Genomic DNA, 14,692 nt, shown 5'->3' on the forward strand with positions numbered 1-14,692 from the left:
TTCTGCTCTCCAAATCTGAATTTGTTATTCTACAGGTCTGCAACAGAAAATATGCTTAAAAGATTAACATTCAAGGATGATCAACAGAGAGAATTCGATCACCAAACTTGAAAAACTTCATTCTATCAAAATCAAAATCCACTTTTATACACGTGGCATAAGCCTATGACACACAACTAGCTAACGATGGCACCAACCACCAGCCCAAACATCACATCACTACATTACAACACAACCCATTTGAAGCTAACAGGAAACTGCTGCTATTCACCAGCATTAACCACCATTTTACAACACAAACACGATAGTACTACAGATAAGCTGTAAAAAAATTTCATGAGTATGGCAATTTCTCAGCTTTATAACTCTGTCAAACCCTCCGATTCAACTTATGATGTTGTCTTGTTCGGATTTTCAACACACAAGAGAGGATCTTAAGGATGGGGCAATTGAAATATTTGTGCATGATGCCCAACGGATCACTGACTCAGACACCACAAAATCAAGTTGCTCCCTCTCACCAAGACCAATTGTTCGGTTCCTCTTACTGTGGATGCCCGAAATCTTGGATCCAATGCTCCCTCCTGCTCTTTTAACTTCAGCTGTCTTATGTTCCATTTCTCTCAATTGATGCCCAAAGGAAGGAGAAGGATCGGGTACTGTAAGAACCTCCTCCAAGCTAGCCTCTGCCCGATAATTTGAATATAAAATTTAGATGAAAGAATTGCAAGAACAAGACTGAAGGTTGAAAAAGATAGAAAACTTAATTACCTCCATTAGTTGCATCAAGTCTGCTGATGCTGGTTGAACAATCCACTGAAATACCTTGCTGAATGGAACCAGTGCCAAAAAATGAAAAACTTGGCATTGAGGGTACAGGAGAAGTGAATTCCAAGGTATTAGAATTGCTGGGACTACAGAAATAAAACCTAGCAGATGCAGAACAAGGTGTTGAAGGTTCCACCAAGAAAGATGAAAATGACGTTCTGCATGTAAATGCAGGTGATTCAGCATTGAAAACAATTGGTGATCCAGTTCCAGAGCCAAAGCTGATGTCCTGATTCCTAATCATAAATGGAGTAGAGAATGAGTCACTTTTTAAATCCCATTCTTGACAACCTTCAAAATTGTTCCCACCCAATAATTCAGTGTACAGTATGTCATCCTTCATCCATGAATGATCTACAAGAGTAAGAGAATTGTCAAAGGGGAAATATCCGCAATAAGTAAGAAGAGATAATTTTCTAATTACCGGCCCAACCAGCACTAGTCATCTATACAAGTAATTAGCCTCAATTTGTACAAATCCTACCACAGGCAGCAGTAATCATAGCTACATCCCCATCAAGAAGGTTCTAATACAACAAGAATCATTGATATAAAAACAATTATTGGTTGATGGTCTCAAAAATTACTTACAAAAAGATATTGTTTGCATCACACACACAAACGAGAACGTGCGCGAGAGAGAGAGAGAGAACTGCAATCTAAGATGGACACCAAAAGGGTCTGCTTGAATGTAATCATCCGTAAAATAATTAAACAACATTTCAGGAATGTACTCATATAAATGTCCTTACAATAACATCAGGCATATATCGTCTTTCCTTCAATGAATCTACTTTTTTCAGTATTTCAATTTTAGATGCTAATAATGGCATAGAATTGAACAAAGACATTAAGATGTCTCCCATATGTTACCAGAACCCAGAACAGGATTTTGAACTTAAATGTTTCATATCTAAGACTTGGATTCTCAGTTAAAAAAGTTAGCATCTACCATACCTAAAACCTGCTGGGCAGTGAGCCTCTGAGAAGGATTCGTAGAAAGCATTCCCCTGACTAGTCTCTTTGCAGATTCAGATATGTTATCCCAAGGATTTGAGGGGAACCGTAGATCGGCTGCCCTAACAGCATCAAATATTCGTGACTTAGTGTTACCCCAGAATGGGGGCATACCACTGAGAAGAATATACAAAATAACACCAGCACTCCAAACATCAGCTGCTTGGTTGTAGCCCCCAGTCAATACCTCAGGAGCTATATAAAATGGACTCCCAACAGTACCATGCAGCCTCTGCCCTGTTTGGCCAAAATCCCGAATGCATAAATCACCAAACACCTTGAAATTTACTGGGGACAATAATAGACATGAAAAGAAAATAAAGATTATAGAGTTTTACCAGGCATTATGTAGGTAGCAAGACCAAAGTCGGCCAGCTTAATTGGTGAGAATGAGGCGTCTGTAGCCAACAGAATGTTCTCTGGCTTCAAGTCTCTATGAACAACGCCAATTTCATGACAATATAGAACAACTTGCATCAAATGCCTAAAGAGAATCCTGGCCTCTGCTTCAGAGAATCGTCCATACTTCTCTAACTGGTGGAAAAGTTCCCCTCCAGCACAAAGCTCCATCACCAGATGCACAGACTTTTCATCCTCATAGACTGCCTTGAGGTCTACAACATTAGGGTGACCTGATAACTTAGCCATTATTTCAATTTCAAGCTTTACACTCCGTGCATCATCAGAGGTCACTAATCTATCTTTGTTAATGGATTTGCAGGCAAACACCTCTCCAGTCAGTTTATCAGAGCAAACCCTAATAACACCAAACTGCCCCCAACCCAACTGCTTCCCTAGAATGAATCGATCTTTCAAGTCAGAGATCTCATTAGCTTCCAAAATGGTTTCAGTTAAACCCGCAGCTTTATAACAATTACAAGGTTGCCTAGATGGTTCACTGCTGCTGTTGCTCTTGGCAACAGCCATACCAAATCCTAGTTCTGAGACCACCCAAGAGATAACAGAACAAGCTCAACTTGCCCAAATAACAAAACTTGAAGGAAAATCCTTATGCAAACGCCCTTTCGAGGAGCCCAATAGACCATGAATGTCAAAATAACAAAACCTTTACTCCCAAAGCTAATAATTCCCCAGAATCTTGATGGATCAACTGGATCTGAAGTAAAATTTAAATAAATACACACACAGACTTCACGGTCACTGAATTGAAACAATAATAACAAACAAGCGCAATTCACCAGAAAAAAAGAAAACCAAACAGATCATTTGTTTTACTTCAAAATAGTAATTCAAACTACAGTTCAAGCTCAGAACAGAAAACAAATGACAAAAGGAAAGTTTTTCAAAACAGCAACTCATCTATGAACAAACAAAAGTTTCAATTTTGTTCAGGAAAGTGGATAAAATCCTAAACATCAGAAAACAGCCCAAATCAGCTTCAAAGGGCTAAAAGCAAACATCACTCATCATCATCATCAAAAAGCTGCTAGATTTTACAAACAAAACCGAAATCCAACACTAAATCATAAAAATTTACCACAAACAATGCACCCCAGATCCAAAAAACCAACATAGAACAACACAACTATCATAACCACATGTCCGAACTTAAAAACAGATACAGAAGTCACATCATGATAAAAACTAACAAAGAGAAAAAGGAGAAACAGAAAAAGAACCTGGATAAAAACAAAGTGAGAGGCACAGAGAAGGAGGACGTTGGAGCAGTGACTGAAGTCTCCAACAAAACCCCTGTCCCGTGGGCTCTCGTTGGTCTCCTTTAGAGGAGTTTTTGGAAAATGTTTTGTGAAATTCAAAAGCCTTAAAGTCCTACTCCTTCCTCGGACGCCAAAACTAAGTTTAATTTAGTTAAATATAATTTTATGTGTGATTTTTTATGTTACATGGATAACGTTGTTGAAGACTTATAGGCGTAGGTCAAGGTGTGTACTTGTTTGTCTACGGCCAAAAACCCACCCAAGGTTTGATGTAATTTCAAAATCCCACAGTCAACTTTCAAAAATTCAAAGTTTCACCAATGAATTATTAAAATTAACAAAATTTATTAATTTTAGAAGGTAAAATCGATTTAACTAGTAATTTTTAAAAACTATAAAAATTTATATCATTTTCACCTCTAAACCTTAGAAACTAATAATTTTACTCTAAAATTAAGTTTTGAAAAGTTATATTTTCCCCTTATAGGATTCAAATTTTTTTTTTGTGTTTCTTTGTTTTCGTTGCCAAGTGCCAATGCCAACTTATACAACTTGCTTCCTCTACCTCCTTTTTTTCTTAGTTCTCAAACACAAGTATAACTACAACCTCTACATTTTCAAGAACAAGGATGCCTTCAATCTTTGCAATTTCAGTCAAGCCTCTTCTTTCCTGGCCACCTCCACCGCTTACATGCCTTCAATCATGTACCAGTGTGATCATATTATTTTCTAGTCTGGGCTCTTCATAATCTTTGTACATGTCACATGGCAATCTTATTGTCCCATTACTTAAAACCTCAAAGTGCCCGAGAATTTAAAACCTCCCAAATGCACCATTTAACCCTTATTCAAATATTTATTAAAAAGATATCCTTATTTTAATTCAAATTACCCTATAACCACCGACGCTACACCACAATAAACCATTAAAATCTTTCAATGAAAGATCTCAAAATCTTATAAATTATAAAGGGTAAAATACTTTCTAAGATCTACAAGATTGTTTAATTGAGATAAAAAATAGTTAATTATGTTTGGACATGAAAAATGACTGAAGTAAAATAAGAAGTAGTCGATTCCTTAATGAGATGTGGGTATAGTTATTAGTATTTTACAATACGATATGATACATATAAAAAATTATACGTATCATAAAATATATCCTAATTAATATAGTATAATGAATATATCGTACAATAGAATATGTATCATATAATACGATACATATTATCGATACAGATTAATACACTTTTTAGTAAAATGATGAATTAATAGGGGTATATATAAAAAATTTTAAATTTTTAAAGATGTTTGTGATATTTTTTAAAATGATGACATACTAATTATATTTTTTATTATTTTATTAATATTTTGTTTCCTACCAATTATATCATATAATATGATATAATATTTAATATATAATATATAAAATTATATTTTTAATACATAATATAAAATATAATTCAAGCACTGTAAATGTGAATGTCGATCTGGACAAGAAGATAAGAAAAGTTGGACTCTCGTTCAACTCTTAGCGTTTTGATTTATTTAGCTTTGGGAAATTATAATAAATGTCAAAACTAAAGGGTGTTAAGCAAAATTGTCCAAAACTATAAGGTTTAATCAAAAATACCCTCAATTTGGGAAATGACCAAACTGCCCTTATATATAAACCCCTCATTTCCCACTGATTTACTGTTCAAAATCAGAGAAAATTCGAATCTCCCACGAGTGTAACGAGTTTTCATCTTTTTCGTCGACTTTTCTTGATTTTCGACAATAAAAAATGACAAATAAGGATAGTACATCGTTCCACTTATTGTTTGAATCAATTTATTGTTAGAATTATTGAGATTTGAAGGAGATTGAATCAATTTATTATTAGGATTATTGAGATTTGAAGGAGATTTGAAGGTTTGAATGTTTAGGGTTTTGATTTTAAATAATACATAAAATGTTTTGATTCTTGTTGTATTGCTTGAATTTCTTGAGTGGTTTTGTGTTATTGGATGTGTAGATTTGATTTGTGTTGAAATTAGAGGCTGAAATGACGATTTTTGACCGAAAAATAGGTTAGATTTGTCGGCGTTGCAATAACCTCTCACGGGCGCCCGTGGGGTAGGAGGAAATTTAACGTTTTCAAAATTTTAGGGAAAGGGGGAAGATGGGGAGATCCACTGGGGTTCATGGGAAATTTTACATTGAATCGTTGGGCAGTCCGTGAAAACAGTGGGTTGGGTGGAAATTAATTTTTTTAAAACTATAAGACCTATATTAGACAGACTTTGAACTACCATAACTTTTAATCCATGAGGAGTTATGAGGCCTGTAATATATCAACGTGAAGCTCGTTTCGAGCTCTATAATAACAACTAGCTTACCCGGTTGTGCCAAATTTGGAGGCCAAAATAAAACTGTTTTAGTATGTATTATGCAGTTTTTTTTGTTTTATCAAATTTAAGATTTTCGGTTTTTATGATTTTGAGCTTGTTTATGACCGGGTTAGAATTTTTTGATATATAGTTTTCAAATTTGACATTTGTAATTACGATGTGTTTTTTTAGACACGTTTTACGATGTAATTACAAAATTTTAGATTGATTTTTCGGTTTTCTCATTCATAAGCTATTTGAACGTGTAGTTTTTGAAATTCAGATCTGTTTTTTTATATTTTTGAGTGATTTTTTTTATTATTAACATTCTAGGGTATTTCAATAACATGTTATTTTCAATGTAATTTTTACGAATTGATTTTTTTCTATTTGAATTCTGAAATACGAATTTCTTCTTTCCAAACGAACCTATAGTAATTGATATTAAGTAAAAATGAGCGTGAGTGTTTAAGTGATATAAAAAATATATGTAATGAGAGTGAGAGTAAGAGAGTTTATATAGATGTGATTACGGATAATTTTGGTATTTTAAAAAAAAATTAGGGTATTTTTACTTAAGAATAAAAAAATAGACATTTTTGTTTAAGAATAAGAGTAGTCCTGGCCACGGTTCATGAACCGGCGGTTTCTGCTCGAAACCGTCAATTCACGGTTTGAAAAATTAAGGAGCCTGAACCGAAATCGTAATAGGACGGTCGTTCACGGTTCGGAATCGACGGTTCCGATTCATGACCCCGGTTCGGAACCGACGGTTCCGATTCATGACCCCGATTCGAAACCGATATTGAACCGTCAATTCTAATACATGATCTTGATTTAATTTTTAAATTATTAATTACAATAATTGAAAATTAAAAGAAAGGTTTGGATTTAATTTTTCAATTAAGCTTTCTACGTATCTTCTTGAGGTTTAGAATAATTAAATCCTACGTAATTCTTTTACCTTTGCATAATAAAAAATAAATTATAAGATTAATTATGAAAGATAATAAATAAATAAATAAAATTAATTATAGGAATAAATTCTATAATTAATTATGAATTGTATAATAAAAATTAAAATTGAAATTGAAATTAATAAAAAATAAAGAAATAATTTAATTAAATTTGAGAGAATTTAATTAAAAAATTGAGAGAGTATTAAAAATTGAAAGAGTATTAAAAATTGAAAGAATGAGAATGAGAGTAAATAAGAGAGTTTGAAGATTTAGCATGGAAGAGTTGAAAGATTGAATGAATATATATAGGAAAATTTTTTATAAAAAATTTTAAAAAAAGAAGAGGTGAAACGAAATTTACAAAAAATTTAAATCGTTTGCAGGGGACCAACCCCCTGCAAAAGATTTTGAAATATGTAGGGGACTCGGTCCCTGCATATTTGTAGGGAACCGTTGGTTCCTTTTTTTTTAATTTTAAAAAATAAAAAATGTTATAAAATAAAATAAAATTATCGGTTTAGAAACCCTAAACCATCGGTTCATAAACTGGATGTGAATCGGCGGTTTACGGTTTTAAATTATATAAACCAGAACCAAACCGTCAAAATTCGGTTTCGATTCCGGTTCCAGTTCTGGTTTTATCCGGACCGGTTTCGGTCCGATTCATGGGCCAAACCGGCCCGTGGCTAGCTCTAAATAAGAGAGATGGGTATTTTTGCTTAATAAAAAAATAAAATGGGCATTTAATATAATTTTCCTTTAGCTTTTCTCTACAATTTTCAATCATCACCTTTCAGCTCAATTCTTCAATTTTATTTTATTATTGCTAATTAAATAAAATAAATATTAATTTAACTTAATATAACATTAATTTATACCCAATAGTTTTTTTCAACTATCCTTGTAATAAAGCTTGCCCGAATTAAATTAGCTACGGCGATCTTCCCTAGCCCCAGCAACTCCTCTTTCCATTTCCGTTAGCTCAATTCTACTGTTCACAGAAACCTCTGAGAAAGACGTATCAATTACACGCGCCCCACAATCAAATTCCAACACTTATAATATCAGATTAGGGTTCTTTACATTAACAAAATTTAATTAAACCGATATACGAAATTACGATTGAAAGATTTTCATCATCACTACCATTAGGGTTTTTGTTATGATCGGATTGGTTTCAATCCGGCACGTGTTAGATTCGAGCAAGCTTGTGATTGTACGGAAGTATTCGTGTTTCTGCCGTTGAAAAAAATTGGTTATGGATTCAGACGAGGGCGGAGGAAATAAGCGCGTGTTCCAGCGGTTGGGAGTTGGGCCTTCAACGAGCGACACAAAGCAGAAAGTTTGTTACCATTGGCGGGCAGGAAAGTGTAACAGATTTCCATGTCCATTCTTGCACAGAGAATTGCCGCTTCCGCCGCACACGATGGGGCCAGCCAACGGAACCCCAACGAAGCGGTTTGCGAATTCGTCGTGGGGTCGGGTTGCGAATAATAATCGGGTGGTGAGGAAGACAGAGAAAATATGTACTTATTGGGTTGAAGGGAAGTGTGGTTATGGAGAGAAGTGTAGGTTTTTGCATTCCTGGTTTCTGGGTGAGGGTTTCAGGCTGTTGACGCAGCTTGAAGGCCACCAGAAGGTATGCTTTTATCAATATTTAAGATTTTTTTTTTTTTTTTTTGGGTGGTTCTTTTGAATTAATGGGTTTATTAATTTGAATAGGTTGTGAGTGGAATTGCGTTGCCTTCCGGATCCGATAAGCTTTATTCAGGAAGTCAAGATGAGACTGTGAGGGTTTGGGATTGTGCGTCTGGTCAGGTGTGTTATTCTGATTGATTGGTTTTTGACTTCTTGGTAAAAGGTAGGGTTTCTTAATTCATTGATTTACAAAAAATTGGATGGTAAGAGAATTGATGCTGATGTTTTCTTTGTAGTGTCTGGGTGTGGTTAATCTAGGTGGTGAAGTTGGCTGTATGATTAATGAAGGTCCTTGGATGTTTGTGGGTCTACCAAATATTGTCAAGGTAATATATTTTTCTTGTGTAAAATTTACGAGGCAATCTTAAGGTAGTGCTAGTAAATGATATATTCCTTCATGGGACTTGTGATGTTATTGCAGGCATGGAATACCCAAACTAATACTGATCTCAGTCTTGGTGGACCTGTAGGACAAGTTTATGCTATGGCGGTGGGGAATGATTTGCTCCTAGCTGGTACACAGGTAATAATTTCTTACTAAAAGTAGATTATTCCCAGCAAAAGTAGATTATTCTTGTTTCTGTTTTCTCTGAATCTCGTTTTACTTTACCTACTCCTATCTTGGCAAAGAGCTGTATATTAGGCTTCTTTTAATGGGATTCATGAGGCGGAGCTGACATTTTCTGAATGATCCACTGTGTTTTTGAAGGAGAAAATCGCAATACTCAATACTTCTACTGTTGTTTAAATGATTTGTAATTGCTATGATATGTGCTCCATAATATTTCATGCAAACAAATGTAACTGTATTTTTGGCTTATATGCGGAATGCTTGTTTACATCCTTGAAAATCCTTTCCAGTCATACATGAATTTTCTGTTCCCTTTAGAGAAAAGGTAGTGCACTACAAAGATCCTTGCATATGTTGACGTGCTCGCTTCATCTCTTTCTTTCTTTTGAGAAATCAGCGTATATTCTTTGTCTTAATATAAAATCCCTTGGTGCAGGACGGGTCTATATTGGCATGGAAATTTAATGCTGCTGCCAATGGCTTTGAACCGGCGGCATCACTCAAAAGTCACAATCTTGCAGTTGTATCATTAGTGGTTGGAGCTAATAGACTTTACTCTGGTTCTATGGACAATTCTATAAAAGTAAGTTGGTGCTACCATCATGTGAATTTTGCTATAATTTGTCACTTATTTTAAGTGGATAAACTTTGGCAATTCTCCAAAGCGCCATAATAATAGATTTTTACATGCTATTCATTCTTTCTTGTTCATCATGTTTTATTGTGCTTGTTTTTAGGTCTGGAGTCTTGGAACTTTGCAGTGCATACAAACTTTAAGTGAGCATACTTCAGTTGTCATGTCCCTTCTTTGTTGGGATCAGTTTCTCTTATCATGCTCATTGGACAAAACAATAAAGGTTTGTGGCATTACATTTCTCATTTCACACTTCTTTCTTTTGGCACAAGTCATAGATTTTACCAATTTTAATTTATTTCTTTGGTGTAGGTGTGGGTTGCCACAGAAAGTGGAAACTTGGAAGTGACATATACTCACAATGAAGAATATGTATGTTACTTTCTGCAACTCTTGTTTTACTGTGTTATGCATATCAGCCCTCACATTTTAATTATGACAAAGTCAAAATCTAAAGTGGACTTTTGGTAGTGTCAGTGAATTTAGCTGTGTAGCTTTGAATCCAGATATCATATTGATGTTAATTAGTTAACACACTCTTGGAGTTTCGTAAAGATTTGGTTATGCTCATTGAAGTCTGCTTGATCAAATAATAAAAAAGCGGAGTTGGAATTGATGATTTAAAGATGCATAAAAAGATTTTATTGCATTTTCCCCATGTCTATGATACCTGATATTTATTTGATTGATTGGTTGCAACTTCTTGCAAATTTGTTTTACTTGTTTACTCTGTGCATATGATGGTTGTATAAGTCAGCAATCCAGATTTTCTTGAATCACTGTAGAGTTCTTTCATGAGATCTGCATGATGAAAAGACACTAACAAATAGAGGTTATTTGTGTTGTTGGATTGTATTGCTCCTGGGTGCACCTAGGAGTAAGCTTTTCATTTGGAAAATTAAGCTCCGATATAATTTGAAAGTATGCTATTTTGGTGGAGGAAATTGTCTGTAAAGAAAACACTGTGGCCAATTCAAATTTCCTTAGTAATGTATAAATTAACTATGAATGGTTTGCTCTTATTTCTTTACATCTTTTGTCATGATGGTAGTTAATTCCTTTTTTTTTTTTTCTCTTTAAAAGTCTGCTTCAGAGAGAATTCAGGAATATTTATGGTGCTATTAGTTAATGATTATATTATGATTTGCCTGCTGCAGGGGTTGCTTACCATGTGTGGAATGCCTGATTCAGAAGGCAAGCCAGTCTTGTTGTGCTCTTGCAATGACAACTCCGTTCGCCTCTATGATTTACCATCGTGAGTTTTCTGCTTAACACTTTGTATTTTGTCTCCTCTTCCATCTCTCAAACCATTGACTCAGCAAAGTTGCCTTGCATCTTAACAATTATCTTTATTGTATACTGGTCTAGGTTTTCTGAAAGGGGTAAAATTTTTGCCAAGCAGGAGATTCGATCCATTCAAGTAGGTCCTGGTGGTCTGTTTTTCACTGGTGATGGAACTGGTCAAGTGAAAGTGTGGCAATGGTGGAATGGACCAGCTGCCTCAGCTTGATGGCCTGTGAAATTATATTTGCAGTGATGTATTTTTAATCTTCATTATTTTATATCATTTTGTTTTATATTTTAGGTTTTCTTTTGATATTTAAGTTTGCGGGAGTAATTATAAGTTGAGATGCCATTTATGTCATCCTAGTTGTTGAAGTTTAGCAGCAATGGTAGACACCTTATCACCTTACAACTGTCATTTTTCTTAGGTAGCTGTCATAAGTTGTAACAGTTAACAGTTCCAAAACTCTACATTACGTATAGCATTTCCAGCCTTTCATCAAATATGCAAGTAGTTTTTTCTAAGTTGCCTTGAATTTTCAAAGTCTTCCTCTGGTTATATCCATCACCTGTATGCTACAATTTGTAATGTAATGATAGCCTAATGAATGCAACAATTTGAGTCGTTATGTTGTGGTATTTGCCAACGCCTTACCATTATAAGGCCAATGGGAGGTTGGGAGGGTCTTTTATGTTTTCATTTATGTATAACAAACGTTGAATATTGCTCTTCTTTTTTCTTTTCTGGTAATTTGATCTAGTAGCTAAAGTTCATATGCTCTCTTTATCTATCATTTGTACAGTATAAACATATGGAACCAACAGAATTGCAGAAGACTCAAATTACAGCCACTCTCCCCGTGGCTTTATTTATCTGTGCCATTTCTTCTGCAACATCCTGTAAAAGACTCAAATTAACCATAGAAATTGAATCCCAAAAGAGAGATCCTAACTGTTATGCTGCTTATTCATTGGGACTTTAGCTAAGCAAATATGATTACTTACATACCTACAAATTGTTCAAACTTTGACAGTATCATCTGGAACAAGATCCTTGCCAACAGATAAACGATTGTCTTCCACATCCACAATGACAATTTTTGGAGCTCCAAAAGCACGAGCTGCTAGCATTGTGACAGGCCCCATGGGCCCTGCTTCCATGATCAATACATTGTGATAAGCCATTTAAGCCCTGGTCACACATAGCCCTTCCTCCAAGCTCAGACTGTCAGGCAGTTTAAAACATAAGTTGGCAGGATGCAGCACCTGTTATGCACAGTGGCCTCAACTTTGTGAAAAAGAAACAATTTGATCACACTACGGCCAAACGCCTCCGATCTTCTTGTCACGGGTAGCTTTTCACGCCTAAATATTCTAAGGCATCGCCTGATGCAGCCAAGTTTCCAACTTGACTCGGCAATACAATTCCCCGAACAAAGGTTAGCGCTCTTCCAACACTTTGCCAGAGAAGTTTGAGTAAAAGATTTCCTGTCTTTAGGATTCAAGAGACATTAATTCAATCTCTCTTGTTGATTTGATGAGTGCCCTTGAGGCACAAGAGCAAAGAAGGAAGACGAAAAGGGATAGTGGCATTAAAATAGCTTTTCAAACTAAGGTTAAAATTAAGTGGGATATTGAAATTTTTATCTTTTTTTTTTTTTTAACTGTATATACATATATGTTGTTCATCTCAAAGTCTAAATACAAATATTACAACAGTAATTCATTTTTTTTCAAAATACTCTTGTTGATGTAACTCATATAAAAAAAAATAATACCATCTATCTCTTTTTCCCTAGCCTTCCAATAAAGAAAGGAATCTTTACAATATGAAAAAAATTCTTCGATAGAGATTCTTTTCAATTCCTTTATAAAAATATCACATGTCATCTTGCCATTACATTCATTATTGTCAATCTAACAAGTTTTGTCGTCAATCGATGATTGATGAAACTGCTCACTAAATTTTCTTTGTGTACAAGAAAACAATCCGATGATCTATGTCATATAAGTTAACTCTTATGCTATATATTATATGATTTTTATGGGAAAGTAAACAAAGACTATTGCAAAAAATAATTGCAAAAACATGAATATTCACATGAATGAAGCAAACAAGTATTATTTGAAAGTATTCCTTGCAATATTCTCTGCACAAATATTCTCTGTAATGCAAATATGTTGTGCTTCTTGGGATATTATATTATATTTTTTACATGATATATAAAAAGTATTCTTTGCGCTATTCTACGTCGAAACCTGAATTCATTGCATAAATATTCTTTGCAATACACTGAATTCTTTGCATATTCTACACTAAGACCTTCGGTGCATACTCTTCATGGGTGGCTTATTGGATTTTTTTCTATGTGCTTCAATATAAGATTAACACAAACTAGAATTTAGGGAGATAAGATCATGTGAATTTAAAATTTTTTTAATTTTAATTTAAAAAATTTAAACTAAAAAATTTTTAAATTCACTTATCTTATCTAACATATATATTTATATATTTTACTTCAAATATTGATACTAAATATCTGCATATGTTCTCTATCTGTAATGCATAAAAACAAATAATAGTGTTGTCTTGTTTGATTTCTTAAGGTTAAAAATAAAGACGATTTAGGTATTCTAACATATAAAGTGGTAAAAATGTTTAGAGTGTAAAAAGTGTGGTATAAATGCATATATAAGCCTAAATTAGGATAAAAAATTCAATATACAGACCTTATTCTAGACAAGAAGAAGGTAAGGCTTTGGAGGAGTTTAAAAACTCTATCAATAGAGACAAAAATCAACCTTCTTGTAGTTCCTGCAAGAGGAATGATAGTAAGGAGGTTGAATGTTGGTTCAAGGAAAAGATATATATACCATCACCTAGTGACGGAGCCAGAAATAAAATTTAGGAGGGTCAATATTAGAATAGAACAAATAAATTTTAATAATTGTTATCAACATGATTTTATTTTTTAAAAGTATTGTAAAATGATTTCATTATCAATACTAACTAATACATCATTCTCTATATAAGCAACTAAGGTTAGACTCAAATTAACTTGATTCGATCTTAAAAGTTGGCTCGGTTCAAATTCATTTAGAAGTGAATGATTTTAATATGTTTAAATCATAATCCAAATCGAATTAAAACATATTTTTTCAATTTGATTTGAAAATTTTTAAAACTATTTTTTTTAGTTTGATTTGAAAAAACCCTTAAACTTTATCAAACTCAACTATGCACACCTGTAAAAATAATCTCAATGTAATTTTATTTTTATAGTGTATTATAAAAGTTATTCTATTAGAATTTTTTACAGAGCTATATGGAAAATTTTAACATTTTCATTTTGAGTATAGGGATTGGGAGTAGAGCACTTTTTTTTTTTTTAAATGAAAAGAGGAGATGTCATATTATACTATTGAAAATTGAAAATAATATAAGGGATAAATTTTAACTTTTCTGAACTTGAAATTAATAAAGTTGCAACTAATATTATATAATAGAAATACTCGACATACTTTTGAATTTTTTTTTTAAAGTCAAGGTGGGTCAAGTGAGCTCCCTTGACCCCTCCTGCGTTCGCCAGTGCCATCACCCTTGTAGATTCTGCAACAAAAATGGGCAAATGTACATGCTCATGATACTA

At 33.8% G+C, this 14,692-nt stretch overlaps 2 protein-coding genes across 3 annotated transcripts; one reads left to right on the forward strand and one right to left on the reverse strand.

Annotated features, from left to right (window-relative positions):
• Window positions 1-93: 93 nt before the first annotated feature.
• LOC123197924 (calcium-dependent protein kinase 26-like) lies at window positions 94-3,665 on the reverse strand. The gene is made up of 5 exons (XM_044612442.1): window positions 3,486-3,665; window positions 2,184-2,962; window positions 1,786-2,082; window positions 772-1,182; window positions 94-686 (listed from the first exon to the last, which is right to left on the reverse strand). Exons 2-5 carry the CDS (start codon window positions 2,770-2,772, stop codon window positions 415-417), a joined length of 1,569 nt encoding a protein of 522 aa, XP_044468377.1. The 5' UTR covers window positions 2,773-2,962; window positions 3,486-3,665; the 3' UTR covers window positions 94-414.
• A 4,085-nt stretch (window positions 3,666-7,750) lies between these two features.
• On the forward strand, window positions 7,751-11,816 carry LOC123197315 (zinc finger CCCH domain-containing protein 48-like). 2 transcript variants are annotated; one of them, XM_044611557.1, is made up of 9 exons: window positions 7,751-8,494; window positions 8,578-8,673; window positions 8,790-8,879; window positions 8,975-9,076; window positions 9,561-9,707; window positions 9,862-9,981; window positions 10,071-10,130; window positions 10,916-11,013; window positions 11,161-11,816. In XM_044611557.1, exons 1-9 carry the CDS (start codon window positions 8,114-8,116, stop codon window positions 11,180-11,182), a joined length of 1,116 nt encoding a protein of 371 aa, XP_044467492.1. In that variant the 5' UTR covers window positions 7,751-8,113; the 3' UTR covers window positions 11,183-11,816. The 2 variants fall into 2 exon arrangements, with proteins under 2 accessions (XP_044467492.1, XP_044467491.1); XM_044611556.1 differs by having other exon boundaries at window positions 7,752-8,494; window positions 11,127-11,816.
• The last annotated feature ends 2,876 nt before the right edge of the window (window positions 11,817-14,692 follow it).

This window comes from Mangifera indica, chromosome 15 (assembly GCF_011075055.1).
Source record: "Mangifera indica cultivar Alphonso chromosome 15, CATAS_Mindica_2.1, whole genome shotgun sequence".
Lineage (NCBI taxonomy): Eukaryota > Viridiplantae > Streptophyta > Magnoliopsida > Sapindales > Anacardiaceae > Mangifera > Mangifera indica.